Source organism: Drosophila navojoa, chromosome X (genome assembly GCF_054131105.1).
Source record: "Drosophila navojoa isolate 15081-1374.11 chromosome X, UAZ_NAV_1.0, whole genome shotgun sequence".
Taxonomy (NCBI): Eukaryota; Metazoa; Arthropoda; class Insecta; order Diptera; family Drosophilidae; genus Drosophila; species Drosophila navojoa.
The window spans coordinates 29986476-30005295 of NC_142895.1; the positions used below are offsets into that span (position 1 = coordinate 29986476).

The 18820-nt window shown below is 41.5% G+C and overlaps 1 protein-coding gene across 1 annotated transcript; it reads left to right on the forward strand.

Moving 5' to 3' along the window:
• The first annotated feature begins 1332 nt into the window (after positions 1–1332).
• On the forward strand, positions 1333–18631 carry Myc (bHLH transcription factor Myc). Its single transcript, XM_089263040.1, has 2 exons — positions 1333–2599; positions 13620–18631. The coding sequence occupies exons 1-2, from the start codon at positions 1417–1419 to the stop codon at positions 14639–14641; spliced, it is 2205 nt and encodes a 734-aa protein (XP_089119166.1). The 5' UTR covers positions 1333–1416; the 3' UTR covers positions 14642–18631.
• The last annotated feature ends 189 nt before the right edge of the window (positions 18632–18820 follow it).

Consider the following 18820-nt stretch of genomic DNA (forward strand, 5'->3'; position numbering starts at 1 on the left):
AGATACAACAATTAACGAATTGGATTACATTTTCATTGCATCTACTATTGGACGGACATCCGCACATACATACGTGTAGCAGAGGTAAGCTGAGTGCAATTTTTCGAGTATTAGTTTAGTGAAAATAAACAAGAGCTGTCAGACTCACGCACAAACGCATACACTTACATATGTATGTGACAACTATGCCGACACTTTTCGTTTTGCCACATCCTTTCGTTCTGCGGACAAGTAAGAGAGTGCGACGTGTTACTTTAATTTCTTTTACCGCTATCGTTGTGCGAGTGTGGGCAGAGTGAACGGAATTAGCTACTCGGGATAGACAGAGAGGTAAATGCATCAGAATGATGTCTGTCATCGGTTTAACTGTCTTTTCGTATTTGCGCAAGTGTGTGTACTTGCGCGCGCGCCCGCCTGTGTGTGTGTGTGTTGTGTGTGTTGTGTGTCTGACTGTCTGCGAGGCAAATCAACAGAGTTCGCGCGAGTTGCCAAGCGATTTGAATCGCAAATCAAATCAAATCAAACAATTTTTTTTTTTTATAATTAAGAGCCAGTGCCAGTGCGCAATGTTGCTCTGATAACTTTTTTGAACTGCTGCTGACGTCGGCAGCAGTAGCAGCTGTAGTTGCTGTTGCTTTGAGCTACTACACTTCGGATCTTACATCATTCTTAGGATGTTAAATTTTGCTGTCAAACTTTTTATTTTCTTACTTCTCTTCTTCACTTTTTACAAGATGGCTGCGTGCGTCGTAAGTGTGATACCTACTTTTATGCGTTTGCCTTTTCCTAAGAATGTCGCATGAGAAAGCTCAGTGAAAAGGAAAAAAAACTAGCTAGGACTAGGAATTCAAAGAATTTAAGTTAGATCGACGGGATTAAGGCAGAACGTGAAAGTCTTAAAAATAATATTTTGATACTCACTTAAAAGAAAAAAATATATATAAATTCAAAAACAATATTTTTTACAACGGGAAACAAATACAAATATATAACATATTTTTTTTATATGATAAAAAAATTAATTTTATAAAAGATTAATAGTTCTACAATATTTACATACTTAAAAATATATACATATAAAAACAACGCAATTAATGATGCTGTGATAAACAATATAAGACACTGTTGGTAATAGTATATCCAGCTCTTGTAGGAAGTCTATGGATTTACATTGAATACATTTTCCAATATTAGCCAAATGTTTTGAAATTGAATACAATTATTCATGGCCTGCTCTTCCCTCTCTCTCTCTCTTTCTTTCCCTCTCTCCCTCTCTCTTTCGCTTCACACAGTTTTTGCAGCTGGATACTGTGCTACAGTGCTACTGTTCTATAATAGAGCAGGCACACCTTACCCCCGCTCACCCCAAAGTCAGGACGTAATTTGTGAATAAAGGGGAAAGAGAAGGTGGCCAAAATGACGACCGTTACCAGCGGCATTTGCATCAGCAGCGATTTCGACTTGGACATGGATTTCAGCGACCTGATGGAACTCAACATCAACTACAGGCTGCCCAGCATACAGAACGACGTGGAGAGGATCGCCGCCGAGCACTCGCACCTGAACAGCTCCTCGCTGTTCGACGACATAGACTTCAAGCCGGAGATTCGCAACGGCGACTGCATGTGGTCCACCTTCGGCAGCTCCGGCACACACGGCGCCAGCAGCAGCGGCGGCAACAACCTCTCGGCCGCGTCCAGCTACAGTGAGAGCAGCGCCGTGCCGCCAGCCTTCGTCAGCGGGGGCGCGCTGTGCATCAAGCAGGAGCTGGAGGATGAGGATCAGCTCGGGGAGGAGCAGCACCAGCAGCTCGGCCTGGATCACGATCTCGACCAGGAGCACGACAACGACAGCAACAGCGAGAACTGCCCCCACAACAGCAACAGCCACAGCAGCAAGAGAATGAGGATGAACAGTTGCAGGTCAACTGGCGGCAGCAGTAAGTCCGCTGCGGCGACGACAGCAACGCACACGATTCAGATACCCAGCCGGGCGACGCAGCGGGAACCCACTATCGAGCCGTATATTCCGCCAGGCGGCTCGCTGCTGCGCAAGAGCAACACGCAGCACAAGCTGCAGCAGCAGCAGCAGCAGCAGCAGCAACAGCAACAGCAACAGAAGCTGCATCAGAAGCTGCAGCAGCAGCGCTACAGCTGTTTGATAACAAGCAGCAACAGCCTGCCGGATGACGACCCCATGCCGGAGGTGTTCAAGCACAACGTGGACCTGCGCGCCTGTGTGATGGGCAGCAACAATATTTCACTGACGAGCAGCTCCGACGAGAACATCATCGACCACCTGAGCCGGGAGCTGCAGAACACGAGCAAGGAGCGCATCGACCTGCCCTACCGCATCCCGAACGATCCGCCCATCATCACGGACGTGCTGGAGGTGCTCAACCAGCAGGCGCAGCAGTCGGGCCGCTCGGCAGCGGAGGCGGCCGCGGCAGCTGCCGCAACCCTGTCCCCCCCGGCCACGACGGCCACCAGCTCGGACTCCGACTCGGACTACGGCGATTGCTCCATGCGCCACATCAGCGACCACAGCTACACGCGCTGCAACGAGGTGGAGGCCAACCTGGACACGCCCTCAGACTCTGGTGAGTGTTGTGCGCCCCTCTGTTATACCTAGGATAATTATAAGAGTTTATAGGTCAATAGCCCCTCGATCCACCCCTTTCGCCCTCTCCCAATATCTAAGCGTCCTGGTGCATTTTCTGATTGATTCGATTCATGAATATCCCCCCGCATCGTGCATCTCTCAATCTCGTCCCGTTTCGCTTCGCCCCGCCCCGCCCAAAGGCATTCAACTAGTGTGTGCCGTGCTGTGCGTGGGTGACTGATGACGCGCCCAAAAATCGATCGCCTACGTCAACAGCAAACGTAGTAAACTTTTTGCTGCTGGTAGCACACACGCCCATACGCTTACACGCCCACTCGATGGGCATCGTTGTCAAGTTTTGGGCAGAGCTTTCATTGATTTTCCTTTCCCAGCGCACTCGAGCTCCCAAATAGCCCCCCTCCCCGCCCCCACCGACCCCATCCCCATTATTTGCACATTTCGCTGGCGCCTTGTAGCCTACGCATAACAGTGAACAACCCCCACCCAATGCCTCCTTCACCCCCAACACACCCCCCCTGTTGCCACGCGTGCTTTTCATTGCTCATTATGTGTCTGTGTGTGTGTGTGTGTGGCCATGGCGTCATCCTCTCGCACATTTGTTGAGAAGCATCCCCAAATGCCGCCATCTTGCGCAGTTTGTGCTACGCCCAAAAAAAGCTGTTTCTCTCTTACTCTCTCACTCTGTCTGTCGGTCTGTCCACCCATCCGCCTGTCGTTGGGCAACAACCCACGGCTCAAGGATGTCTGCGCTCATGCCACATGCCAAAAGCCACGTGGCGTCAGCAGCGCCACACCCTGCGCCCGGCCGTAGTTTTGGGGTTCAATGTCTTCTGGCCATTCTATCTCGTTGCTTCATACCATTTCCCGTAAACGCATTGAGCTGCCCTCGCCAATCTACTATTTCTCTCTACTATTACTACTAGTAGTACTACTGCTACTACTACTACTACTACTACTACTAATACTAATACTACTACTAATACTACTACTAATACTACTACTACTACTACTACTACTACTACTACTACTACTACTACTATTAGTATTACTACTACTACTACTACTACTACTACTACTAATACTACTACTACTACTACTACTACTACTACTACTAATACTACTACTACTACTAATACTACTACTACTACTACTACTACTACTACTACTAATACTACTACTACTACTACTACTACTACTACTACTACTACTACTACTACTACTACTATTAGTATTACTACGGCTGGCACAAATACAAATGCAATTTGGCGCGTAAAGCTTTCATTCACAAACTGCACTCGCGTGCACACACACACACACGCACAGGGCACAGATAGTCATGGTAGCTCATGTGGGTCGGAATCTCTCCTCCTTGCGTCTTACTTTTGCTCAGACCTCCGCAATTGTTATTATTGTTATCGTTCGTTTTTATACCCTGAACCCATTGAAAATGGGAAATCAGGGTATAACGGTTCTGTTGAAATGTATGTAACAGGCAGAAGGAGGCGTGGCAGACCCCACAAAGTATATATATTCTTGATCAGTGCGACGAGCTGAGTCGATATAGCCCTGTCCGTCTGTCTGTCCGTCCGTCAGGGTATCTCGTAGTCGAGCAGTATCGAATAGAGCTTTCTCACTTGTTTTTTTTTTTATACAACTTTTGTTTAGTATAATGATATGATTAAGTATAAGTATTTTGGCACATAATGTGCTTTGAAATAAAATAAATTGTTTTTGTTATGTTTACAGTGGTAGGCAACTGAATACATAATATATACATATGTATATACATATATATTCTTTTGCTTTTAAAGTTAGAAGTTGACATTCGCGCATATTCAAAATCCCCAAGTGGGGCAAACCCTTTATAAGTTCCATTACCTGTGCATATGTGATGGAAGGCATTTTTATATGAAGCTCCTGCAGCTTCTGCAGTTTGAGCAAGTCTACACCACACACCGAAGTTTTCCAGGCTGAGGTGGAGGGTGATACCAATTCTCTCAACATGGCCAGTCGCCAGATATGCGCCTTTGATGGAGAGGCTTTCAATCATGTCTCCCGGTTTGCTCTCATTATTTATTTTTTTTTTTTTTTTTGTCAATAAAACACGAATACAAAAGCAAAACAAAACATGCATAAAAGCGCAAAGCCAAACAGCAACCGTCGCACGTTGCTGCCTGTCGGCGTTGGCGTCAGCGTTGGCGTCAGCGTCGTCATCGACGTTGCCGGTAAAATGCACATGTGGGCTCTTCGCTCTCTCTCCCGCTCTCGTTCTCGCTTACTCACACTCGCACGCTCACTGCTTGCGCCGAGTGCACTCACACTCGCAGCCAGTTCCGCGACTGCTGCTGCGCTGCTTGACGCATTGTCTGTCGATTAGCGAGCGATTCACAAATGCAGACGCCGCGGCGCAGCGCAGCTGGTTAAGGCAGAGCATATCAGTTTGAACAGTGCATTTGCACATCGGGTTTGTGTCGTGTTTTCTTTTCGAGGGTGTTTCGTGTGCGACTAAGAGAAATAGAAACAGTTTCAGTTATAATTGATATGACACAATAAATTCTGTTATATACACATACATATATAACAGAAGCAACACCCACAATTGCCTTGTTACCAGGCGCGCAAAATTCGCAGCTATCGTCTATTTTCATACACAAATGTAAATAATCATGCATACATGTGTGTGTGCGCGCTTTTTTTTTACTATTAGCATAAAACGCCCACACAATAAACTATTTATTTTATTTTTATTATAATTCTTTTTTTTTTTTTTTTTAATATGAACTTTTTGCTGTTGGTACTCGACTTTTCAAATGCGATTGCGAAAAGCAAAGCGTGTGAGATGATGATACACAGAAAACGCGCAATGTGCGAAAGCCGGTATCAGATTGTTGTTGTTGTCACTGATAGCAGCTGTTGGGCGGCGCTGATAATTGAAAACGTAACGTGTGTGTGTGTGTGTGTGTGTGTGTGTGTGTGTGTGTGTGTGTGTGTGTGTGTGTGTGTGTGTGTGTGTGTGTGTGTGTGTGTGTGTGTGTGTGTGTGTGTGTGTGTGTGTGTGTGTGTATATGTGTATATGTGTATGTGTGTATGTGTGTATGTGTGTATGTGTGTGCGTATGAATAATTTGTCATAAGTATAACATTCATAAAGAACGCGAAACCCATAGCAACAAAAGGGAGAAAAATTAAATCAGCGCAGCGGCAACTACAACAGGTGCGTGCTGCAGATAGTGTGCGTGTGTGTTTGTGTGCGCGTGACAGTTCATTAGCAATTTGAAAGACGGAGATGGCACTCTGAAAAGCGAAAGTGATTGTGAGAGAGGCGCCAAAACGAAGCGGAAGCAACGAATTGTAAGGCTGCAAGCATAGTCCGCGCCTTGACGAAGATGAAGACGAAGCTAAAGACCAACTGTTTGCGTTGCGAGTTGCATAGTGCGAGAAGAATTGGTTGCGCTGTTTTTATGTTAGTCGCAATGGATTTCTCATCAGATGATGATCAGCTGATTGAGCAAAGTTTATTTTTAAAATTGAAACGTAAAAACGTAAATGAAAATATTCACCCTATAAATTTGGGAAGAAAAGCGGGCGAGCGAATTCATATGATTTGTTCTGCACCGTTTTTCGTCTTGAGCTTCAACTTCGTCTTCATCTTCATATTCGTCTTTGTCTTCGTCTTCGTCTTCGTCACGGCGCGCACTATGTTTGCAGCATATAGTTAAACGAGAGAAACTTTGCTACGCACATATGTACATACATATGTTTATGTAGCTGTTATAATTGATATTGTTATTCATTGGCATGTACATATGTATGTGTGTGTGGGTTGCTCTGCTTGATGCTGCTGCTGCTGCTGCCGCTGCTTTGGCGGCCAGCTGTTATTGTTGCTATTGCTTTATTGGCATTTTCGCACCTTTTGATTTGTGCGTAGAACAAAAACAACTAAACGAACTGTTGTTGTTGCGCGTGTTATTTCGAGTACCGAAACCAATTCGAAACACAAAAAACAAAATGTTAATGAACTGAGCGAAGGTCGAATAATCATAAAATAGTGCGTAGAAACCAAAACGAAACAGGAACGCAAAAGTTTATGGGAATAAGCCTAAGTGTTGTTGTTGTTGCTATTTGAATTAACAATTAAATAAAACTAACCAGAAATAGTGCGGCGATGCGTGATGTGTGCAGACAACGCTTAAGGCGGGGGGAGCTGCCCAAGGGCTGTAGATCTGTGTGTGCGTGTGCGTGCGGCAAAATGTCATTCGAAATTCCTTTTACCATATTTATACACATTTTCATTTACTTTTCTGCCTATTTGGCGAAATTTGTTTTGTTGCTATTTTACTTTCGCTGGGGCAGCAAATTTATGCGTCTGGCTCGGGCGCAGTTTACAGCCCAGTTATAACATGCGACCGACCCACCAAACCACCGAAAAAAAAAAAACAAAAAAAAAAAAAAACACACACACACACACACACACCACCCAGCAACAACATAAAAGCTCTAACAATGGTCCAAAGGCTGTGGCGTCGTCGACTAACAAAACTGTTGTCTTCTGTTATTTCGTATTTCGGCAATGTTCGTGCTTCTTACGTCGCGCGTTGTTGCTAGGCGCGTCTTTTTCGTTCGCACTCACACACATACACGTACACGTACCCGACTAACCGCCCAACCGCCCTCCCCCTGACTGTGGTCTTTTTTGTGTGCGTCTCGTTTGCCCTGGCGCTTTCGGCTCGTGCGTCTCGCTCACGCACGCATTCATTATGCCGCTTATTCGCGTACACGTGAAGCAATAAATTTCTATGCTCAAGGTCGACGTTGATGGCGACAGTGGCGGGGACTGCCGGCTGCTATTGCGCTGCTCTTTACACTCGCTCTGTTGATGTGTCGCTGCTTTTTATACCCTGAACCCATTGAATATGGGAAATCAGGGTATAATGTTTTTGTGAATATGTATGTAGCAGGCAGAAGGACGAATCATAAAGTATATACATATATTCTTGGTCAGGGCGACGAGCTCAGTCGATATAGTCCGGTCCGATTTTGTAATTTTTGCCTCCAATATGCAACTTTTAAAGTGTTTTAAAGTGCTTTGGTATGTAAACACATTTTAATCCTATGATTACATTTTGAATGTTTCATGAAGATGTGTTTCATTGAGAAACGGAGGGTTCAGGGTATCTCCTAGTCGAGTAGGTTCGACTTGTATTATTATTTTATGTTTTATTATTATTATTATATTTCTCTTTTTTTTTTTTTTAAATGATGCCGACGCCAACGAGCCTCCCTTTTTGGTCGGATGTTTGTGTTGTTGCCTTAACTGGCGACGCAGCCTCATACATGCACACACACACACACACACACACACAAATACACATGTATATATACTGTATGTATGCATGTGAATAGAATGTTGCCAAAAAAAACAAGAACAGAAGAGGAGGAATGCTGCTGCTGAAATGTTGCCTGAAATGTTGCTGCCTGAGATGTTTCCAGACGCGTTTCGTTGTAATTTTAATAATTTATGTGATGTGTGTGTATGTAGGTGTATGTGTATGTGTTGATATTGAAACATTTATGTTAGAAGCTGGCGCATTGCGGCATTGTCAGTGGACGACGTCTCTGCCTGCTCTTAACGACTTCTTTTTTTATTGTTATTGCGTTTTTATTTTTGGCGACATTTGTCATTTGAAAAGGGTTTGGCGAGCATGACTCATAATGCTGCTGCTTCTTCTTCTTCTTCAGTGAGAAGAGGGCGTGGCATTACAGATTCCAAGTGTTGCGGCAACAAGTTGCGCGCAGCAATGGGTAATTGCAATCAACGAGTCGTGGGAAGCAGCCGCAGTAGCGACGGCGACTGCGCAGCGGCTGAATAGGTTAGATGCAATAAAATTTATTATTTTTAAGGCTGCAGCTGCAATTTGTTTTGTTTTTTTTTTGTCTTCTGTTTCCTATTGGAAACCGCAAATTGAAGGCTTCTTTGTTGCCTCGACATGTTGCCAACACATGTTGGCAACATACATAAAGACATACATACATATGTATGTATGCTGATGGAACGGGATCCTCCTGATCCTAGTGTTTGTGCGTGTATACATATGTATATATGTATGCGCAATTGGCTTGGTGCTACTGTGCGAGCGTGGGAACGCTCGTGTGTGTAATCAACATTTATAATGAATACGCATGTAAAAGCTTCTTCCTGTTTTTGGTGTTGATTTCTTTTATGAATTGAAATAATTGGAAGAAGATCCAAGAACAGAAGAGAGTGAAAGAGACAGCAGCATAACAGTTGAGCATAAGAAATGGTTTTCAACAATTTACAAGCCAACAATAACAATAGCAATGAACAGCCACACCCCTCTGCCCCGGTGCGTGGGCGTTGGCAATTTGTCGTTAGCTAAGCGAATAGTTGTCTATTTATTTATTTATACGTGTGTGTATGCATGCAAGTGTGTGTGCGTGCACAGTGGGTCAGCGCAGGCAACAATTTCGAGCTTAGATAAGATGCTTTGTACCACTATGCTTTTCGTCTTACTTATTTGATTTTGCTGCCTTCGTCTTTTATAGGCTTGAAATTCCTCATGTGAGAATTACATCATATGCCATTTTTATTTTTATACTTCATTTTAATTTCATTTTTGCCTCGCACACAGTTGTGTTTACATTACTCAATTTTAAAGCATTTGTTTCGTTCTTTTTGCATTGCTGACGGCAGAGAGAGAGAGAGAGAGAGGTAGGAAGAGAGCGAAAAGAGAGAGAGAGTGTGTGTGTGTGTGTGTGGGATCTATCTCCCACAGCGACAGCCTTTCCTCTATCTTTCTATCTGCTCTTTATCTGTGCGCATTATCAAGAATAACGGGTGTCATAGCCGAGGGCAGCAATGACGTCGATACTGACGCTGACGCTAACATCGCGGCGCTCCGCCTGTCTGCTGCGCCTCAATTAACATTTATGTACATATGTACATACATACATATGTACGTCTGGTTGCTTGGGGCGCTTCAGATTTGCATATATGCATGCACGTGTGTGTGTGTGTGTGTGTGTGTGTGTGTGTGTGTGTGTGTGTGTGTGTGTGTGTGTGTGTGTGTGTGTGTGTGTGTGTGTGTGTGTGTGTGTGTGTGTGTGTGTGTGTGTGTGTGTGTGTGTGTGTGTGTGTGTGTGTGTGTATATATATATATATATATGTGTGTGTATTGAACTCTACTCGCTCTCTGCTGCGCTCTCTTTGTTACCAGCCGACACTGTTTTGTTTTCTTTTTTTTACCGCTTCATCTTGCATCCTCGTAAGTTGAACAATGCACTTGTCATTCGCTGTCCCTTTTCGCAATATGCAAATTTTGTAGGGCAAGAGATTTGGTGGTTGCGGCTGCGGGTCAGTGTGAGTGAGTGAGTGAATGAATCTCACTGACTGTGTGTGTTTGTGTGTGTGCGCGAGTGTCTGTGCCGCAGTTGCTATAGCTCTTCGTATGACGCCCACAGACGACGGCAGCAAATAGCTGCATAAAAGTTGCGCAACTTACAAGTCGTGCTCGTATCGTGTGCCTGTGTTTGTGTCTGTGTCTGTGTGTGTGTGCTTGTGTCCGTATCTGCTGCTGTCTGTGTGTGCACTTTATTTGCAATTGTAATTAACTACGCCGGTAGCAACAACAAGCTGTTTCCTCCATGCCTTGGGCTGGCAATTGTGCTTTATTATTATTATTACTATTACTATTACTACTACTACTACTACTACTAATCCTATTACTATTACTACTTCAGCTAGGCTGTGACTTGATCTGATCTTGGCTCGCTTAGCAACAAAAGTTGGCAAGCTGTCCGGCTATCGCTGCAAACAGGTTTTTCGAGTTTGTTTTGTTTTCTTCTGCTGCTGCCGGCGACGTCAGCAGCGCAGCGACAGTAAAGCTGTGACTGAGCTTTTAAGTATACATACATACATACTTATATACGTATGTATTTACTTTGTAAATCTGTTTGTATATGTGTGCGTTGGCAGCCCTCGCCGTCTGCTCATTATTATAATTGTTCTTTTTTTATACCCTGAACCCATTGAAAATGGGAAATCAGGGTATAATGGTTTTGTTAAAAGTATCTAACAGGCAGAAGGAGGCGTGGCAGACCCCACAAAGTATATATATTCTTGATCGGGGCGACAAGCTGAGTCGATTTGGCCCTGTCCGTCTGTCTGTCCGTCCGTCCGTCCGTCCGTCCGTCCGTCCGTCCGTCCGTCCGTCCGTCCGTATGTATGAACGCGTCGATTTCAGAAGATATAAGAGCTAGAGACTTCAACTTTTTTTTAAAATGTCCGTATATATCACGCGCAGATCGAGTTTATCACTAAAAAACGATAACTCATTCCGATATTTTTTTTATCGATAAAAAACCTTATCAAAGATTAGCTAAAAAATTATATCTCCTACATCTTTCAAGCTAGAGTCTCCAAATTTAAAATGTATATAAAGATGTATTTTATACAATTTCGGTTTTTGTTAAAATTTACCCCCCACCCCTAAATCCACCCCCTCACCCTCATCTTTGTAGAAGTCGTATATCAAATACTAGAGACTTGAGCTTCGGTATACACATACATTTAAACATTATGATTACGTTCTGAAAGTTTCATTACGATCGTACGTCTAGAAATTAAATTATTCAACAAATAAGTTCTGATTATATTGCCAACACTGCAGCGCAACCCAAGCGCAATCGCCTGTATATGTGAGTGTGTGTGCGCGTGAGTTTGTATGTATGCGTGTGTGTGTGTGTGCGTGTGTGTTTGCTAATTATTATTGAAATATAAGTTGCTTTTAGGGTTCAGGGGATCTCGTAGTCGAGCAGTCTCGACTAGAGCTTTCTTTCTTGTTTCTTTCTTGGTTTGCTTGCGCATTGCAGTTCGTATAAATTATATTTGAGGAAATCTCCCTGACAGTGGTGAATTAGTCGCATTCTCCGCGCTGATCGATTTGCGCAACATTTGAAATGCCTTAAAGTTTTTTTTTTTTTTTTTTTTTTTTTTTTTTTCAAAATGCTTTTATTGCTGTTGTTGCCCCGCGCTGTGGGCTTGTTCTCAAAATGCAAATCATTCATAGCTCAACGTCTCGTCGCATCGCATCGCATTCGCGTCTCGTCGCATCGCATCGCATTCGCGTCGCGTCGCGTCGTCTGCGTGCGGCCTCTTCGCGCTGTCCGCATGAGACTACTGCGAGACAAGAACAGCAAAAGAAATGCACAGCAACATTTTTTCTTTTTGCTTTCTGGTTTTTGCTGTGTCAGCAACATGGGGAGCGACATTGTTGCTGCAGTCGCATTCCAGGCTCCAAAAAGAAAGAAAATAAAATGGCCGCTGGGCAACATTCTTGCTGGGGTCTCCGGTAAGGTCTGCTGCTTGTCTAGCCAGCAGACTTCTGCTGCTGCTGCTGGTGATGATGATGATGATGATGATGATGATGATGATGATGTTCACTTTCGTGTTTGGTGGTTGGATAAGATTTTTGCTGTTGCATTGATAATGCCAACGCTCGGCCACCATTGACTCATGCAACATGTTGCCAAAGGTGGTTGCCCACTATGGCAACGCTTGGCTGCCCTTGCCCTTGCCTCTCGCCCTTGTCCCTCGCCAGCCCAGTTCCTTCCCGTTCTCGCTTCTGCTTTGCGTGGTTTCGATTTCGTTCGTTGCGGTCGCTCGTTCACTCGCTCGATGCACTTGGACTTGGACTTGAAATATTGAACGTGGATCTCGAAGATTTGCTGTTGTAGTTGTTGTTGCTTGAACTTTGGAGCTTGATGATGTAGCTGTTGTTGGTTTTATGCTTTTTGCTTGCAGTCTCCAACTTCTTTGTGGTCTCTTCTGCATCACGTCTTCCCCTCTGTCTCTCGACTTGTTTGCACAGTTGCCAAGGCAAGAGGCCAAATACACACACACCATATTTACAATCAGCATATGTGCAAATATGCGTTGTATGTATGTATGTATGTATGTTTGTGCATATTTGGCAATGAGGCAGACGGATTAGAGTAACTGTTGATAAGCTAAGGCAAAGAGTTTCTTAGTTTAAAATACATGCGACTGCGACGGCGACGGCGACTCTTCTTCGCTTCGGTTGGTTCAATAAACGCGCGCGCACGCTCCAGCGGAAGAGCCAAATTAGCAACGGAAGCTGAAATCCGCATGGTTTGGGGTGGGGGCAGGGATCGAGGCCGAGAGGAAAGAGTCGTATCGTTCGCCCCCGCCAGCTCTGTCGTTCTTTATTAGCGATAACTTTTATTTATTTACTGTTATATTTTATGGCTGTTTCAATACTTTTGCCAAAGTGAGTTTTCTGTTGTGCATCGCCTGGCGTCAAGGAGCCGATAGAGTTGGGGGTTGCTATCGCCTTCTCGCCCCCTCGGTCGCCTGTTGCCCACTGTCTGTGCGCAAATCTATTACTTCCTGAATTCTGATACTGTTGCAAGTGGCGTCAGGCCACTTGTCTCGCAACGCTGACACACTAATCCGCTTTGCGTGGGGCCTAGCGCATGCCCCAACCAGCCATTCAGCCAGCCAGTCAGCCAGCCAGTCAGCCAGCCAGTCAGCCAGCCAACCAGCCCCACTCGCCCACCCACACTCACAGCACGCACACAATGGCATCATCATGTTTCTATGCTGTAGTCATTGAACTCTCGTTGACATTCGCTAGACATTTGCAGGGCTTTCTTAGGAAACACGACACGAGCTAAGCGCATACATACGCTTATCTACATATGTACATATGTATGTATAATAAATTATGAATTGGCTTTATTGATTGACGGATTGGAGACAGAAATGCGCGAGCACAACTAACGTTAGCCAACTGGTAGAATAAACCAAATTATATTTAAGCCATGAGCCTTAAGCGATAAACCATAAACCATAAGCCATAAACCCTACCATAGAATTAATGTATATTTAGACTCCTTGCCTTGGTGCCTTGGTGACTAACTCATTTTGTTTTCCATTCTCGTTTCTCCCTTTCGTCACAGATGAGGAAATCGACGTTGTCTCGCTTAACGACAAGAAGCTGCCGACGAATCCCTCGGACCGCGATCGTCGCGTCCTCCAGACGAAGGTGGCCAACAAAATCTCGAGCGACAATCGCATCGTGGTTCATCGCTCGTCCAGGCGCTATGAGCTGCCCTATACGCCGGCCAGCAGCAGTCCCGTTAAGTCTGTGGCCAACTCTCGCTACCCGTCGCCCTCGAGCACGCCCTTCCAGGGCGCAGGCGCAGGCGCAGGGGTAGCCACCTACTCGCCCGAGAGCAGCAGCAGCAGCGACTGCCTAAGTCCGCCCTGCGTCATTGGCGTGGCGCCGCTCGGCAAGAAGAACCGCAAGCGCTTCTACATGCCCGACTGCAACGAGTTCTTGCTGGCGGCGTCCAAGCGTCAGGCACGTTCCTATATGCTCGCCAAGCAGCGCCCGCGGAAGCGTGGGAAGTTCAGCTCAAACGGCTTCGATGCCAAGGACGTCCGCAGCGTCTTGTCGAATGGCAGCAACTGCACCAGCATTGGCACCATCACCAGCAGCAGCAACAGCAACGTCAGCAACGTCAGCAGCAGCAGCAGCAGTAGCAGCAGCAGCAGCAGCAGTAGCAGCAGCAGCAGCAGTAGCAGCAGCAGCAACAGCAGCAGTCACAGCCACAGCCACACCCACATCCACATCCACAGCATCAGCAGCATCAACAGCAACGCGCTGAAACGCCATCTGAGCGTCGACGAGGCGGATACGATTGAGAAGCGTAATCTGCATAACGATATGGAGCGTCAGCGTCGCATCGGACTCAAGAATCTGTTCGAGGCACTCAAGACGCAAATACCCAATATTAGGGACAAGGAGCGTGCGCCCAAGGTGAACATCCTGAGGGAGGCGGCCAGGCTCTGCGAGCAGCTGACCAGCGAGGAGCGGGACCTGAACGTCAAACGTCAGCTGTTGAAGGCTAAGCTCAAGCAGCAGCAGGAGCTGTTGGCGCGCCTGCGCATGAGTCTGAGTAAGAATGCCGCTGAATGATGATAGCCCTAAAAGAGTAAGAGAAAGAAAGAGGGCTGATGAGGGGAGAGAGAGAGAGAGAAAGAGGAATGCAAGCAAGTGCGGGTAAGATAGGACTACAAGTGAAGAACGTGTTTGCAAGCAATCCATGTTAAGCGGTAATTATCGATAGACCGATAGAAAGAGAGAGAGAGAGAGAGAGAGAGAGAGAGAGAGAGAGAGAGAGAGAGAGAGAGAGAGAGAGGGAGAGAGAGAGAGAGGGGGAGAGAGAGAGTAGTCGCAAGCTGACTACTGTTTTTTTTAAGTGTACTTTGACGTAGGCCCAAATAAGCATTTTTTGAACTTCAATATCAGATTTTAGTATTAGTCAGTAGAGCATACGAGCGATCGATCGAACAATGTCTCGATATTGATAAGAGATAACAACAGATAACCATGATAATAATTACCATAACCATAATGATGATGACGAGGCAGCCAGATAGTCTTATCGACTTTATCTATTGCTTCGGATGCTATAAATAATAACAAACGATCGTCGAATAGTATAGATTAACAATTATATATATATATATATATATATATAAACATCCTTTTTTAAGCTTTCTGCGTTGGCTTTATGCTATATATGCTATATACGTATGTTATACATGCTATATATATATATATACATATATATATTTTCTTATATAACTGTAACATAGTGATTTAAATTGGATTTCTTTCATGTGATATTTTTGATTTGATTTTGAAGTGAAACAAAATGCAAGTTGGAAGCAAAAACTATAAAGTTTATATCGAACGTAGAACTATGAAAGGGGAATTTCGAATGGAAAGAAAACAACTTCATATTCTCTTTTCTCCTAGTTTTCTTTAACATTTTTATTTTGTATATTTACATATTTTTTGTATGAATGCATATAGAGCTATATATATATATATATATATATATATATATATTAGATGCTTAGGAATTTAGTTTCTATTTACTTAACCAAGAAATGAATAACAATAAAAGCGAAAAGTGAGAAGGACAAAACCAAACAAACGGAGAAAACAAAAAACAAAAAAATGTAGAACGTAACGAGAAAAGAAAACAAAAAAATGGAAACGGAAACGAAAAACAGACAAAGTTGCAACGAATGAGCCACTAAAAGCAAACAACAACAACAACAACACGTAGGAGCGAAAGAGAAGGGAAGCGAGCGGAAGGGAGAGGAGATATGCCTCACTGAAAGCAAATTTAGGGAAGGAGACGCAGAGAAAGCGTGAGAGAACGCGAATATAAGAGTCAAAACAAACTGCAAACAGCAAGGTTAATGAAATTAGACGAAAGGAAGAGCGCAAATTTTGAAGCGGCGCCAAAAGTTGAAATTCAAAGAAAAAAAATCTTTTAATAAAAAGAAGAAGAATAATAAGAATTACAATACAAATAAAGGAAAACCAATCTATAAACATTAAGTTATATAGAAAGTTACTATAAACAAATATATATGCGGAAGCATATGCGTTATACATACAAGCATATATATAAATATATATGAATATATATATATCTAATATATATCTTTTTATACAATTAGACGTATAGCCCATATTTATAATTTTTTTTATTTGCAAAAACATATATATATATAATTATATTAGCTAGCAGAACGACGACAGCGTCTCAAAAAAACGTTACAAATCGATCGATAGCTTTCCTAGACATACGCAAAATGCGCTTAAACCATTTCTTACTGCCTAAATAGAAAACACATTACGGTTTATCAAATTTTTTTTTTTTTTTTTTTTTTTTTTTTTTTCCTGAACATACAATAAATTTTTCGAAATGAAAAACTATAGATATGTAAATACATATATGAAATACGATGCGAACATTTATGTATGCAACTTTAGAAATGATTGAAATTAATTCAATTTCTCGATTTTGTTGTTGTCGTCCTGACATGCTTTAAGAATATGCTTAGGACAACTAAAGATCTTAACAAATTTCTAGCTATGCATATGAAATGCGCAAAGTAATAATAATACAAGAGTGAACGAAACGAAAAGTTAAGAGTAGTAATAGGAGAGCATGAGATAGAAATATCAATTTAAAAAAATAGAATCAACAACAAGAACATGATATGATGATAGGCAGGAGCAATAGATTATTTTCTTAGAAATATATACTGCAACCACAAGGAAGAGAGGGAAAATTGTGAAAAGAAGAAGAAAACATTGGCTGCTCAGTTTGCGAAGGTTTTTTAAAGCCGAGCGAGCTTTGTCAGCTGTTCAACTGTCGATTTTTTGCTAATAAGAGATGTGTATATGTATGTATGTACATATATTAAAAAAAAAAAAAAAAACAAAAACAAAAACAAAACATAAACAAAAACAAAGCAAGTTTTGTCATGTATAAACCTATATATGCATATACATAATCTAAACTATTCAATTGAAGTCAAAAACAAAAACAAAAACAAAAACAAACAAAATAAAACTTACAAAACATGATGCAAAACTGTTATTTAGGTTTAGTTTTGGTTTTTTTTACTATACATAATTAAATAATGATAAAAACTATACAAAAAGGAAGGAAGAGGAAAGAAGAAAACGAAGAAAAGAAACACATACTAACTATAAACTACTAGGAAGCTAGTACAACTAATATGAACTATAACTATGATACATTTATAACGACGTTTCAACGAACTTCTAGGCAAATAGCGCTCATGGATTCACAATAAATTATATCTTTCTATAATAACTATATATATATATATATATATATATATATATATATTATAAAATTTTAGTTTTGCTTTGATACTTGATATTTTACCTGAGTGTCGCTGGGTTCCTAACCTATGCTTAGTTTCAAATTTTTAATTTCGGGTTATTAAATGAAGAAGAAAAGGAAGAGTAGAATTGCTGAGACAATTTGATAATTTATATAATATTTTCTTAAGTTATCCCCAAGGCTTGCAAACGCGTTTGTTCTTACAAGTAATTAGACAAGAAACATTTGAAACATAATAGAAAACATAAGAGTAAATTTTTTTTTACAAGTGTTTTGATGAAAGTAAAAGTAAAGATGAAAGATAACGGGAAAACTATAATCTAGCACTGCTGCTCCCTAAAACATAAATAAATATATATTTTTTTTTTACATATATATTTTATACATACAAAATATATAATATATGTATCTTATACACTTCATTTAACGCGATATTTAAAAATATAAAGAAAAGAAAAACAAAGAAAAAAATTGTTAAATATATATATGTTAAATGCTATTCAGGTGTTTAAGCAATTTATGGAAAAACATCAAACCAATTTTTATATATAAAAAAAAAAAAGAACGAAAAATACAAAAAAAATTAAAAAAAACCCCAAAATGTAAATCTAAAAAAAGTACTTTTTTGTTGTTGTTAAAAAAAAACTAATGTAAATAGAAATCTCGTTAAATACTAGTGACAAAAAAGCAAAAAAAAAAAAAAAAAAAAAGAAAACGTAAAAAAAAAAACCAAAATAAAAAGGAAATCAATACCAATATTTTCATAAAATTTACACTAGAATCAGATGAACTATCCAGAAAAATGCAGTTAATGAATGAAAAGAAATACAAAATACAGTAGATAAAAAATACCAGTAAAATCCTAAATACAAAATACAAATTACAAGATAAGCAAAAGACTATTGTACAATTTATCATAAACAAACACAAACACAAACTCAACACACATACACATACATACATGTAAACCCACACACAGAACCACACTTATACATAGACACAGCCAATCAATACGAATGCACTTAGTTTCCTATAGTAAATATATATACATATATAAATGTATAGGAAAATACAAATAATAGAGTCTTAAATACAATTTGAAAACCGTACAAATTTATCTGCAACAATAAAACAAACCAGACAAAATAAACCAACAAAAAGAAAACTACAAAAAAAAAAAATGGCAAAAACGTTACAAAAAAAAAAAAAAAAAAAAAAGAATAAAAGCAATTTCATTTATTATTCGTTAAACTAAAGATTTAAAAAAAAAAAAAAAAACGGAAAAATAAGCTATGCATTTTGCAATTCAAATTTAGTTTATTAAACTTTTTTTTTTTGTAAACCAAGTGAAACACAACAAAGTAAAAACAACAACAACCAAAACCTCTAAATCCTCGCAAATATATGAAAAAGAA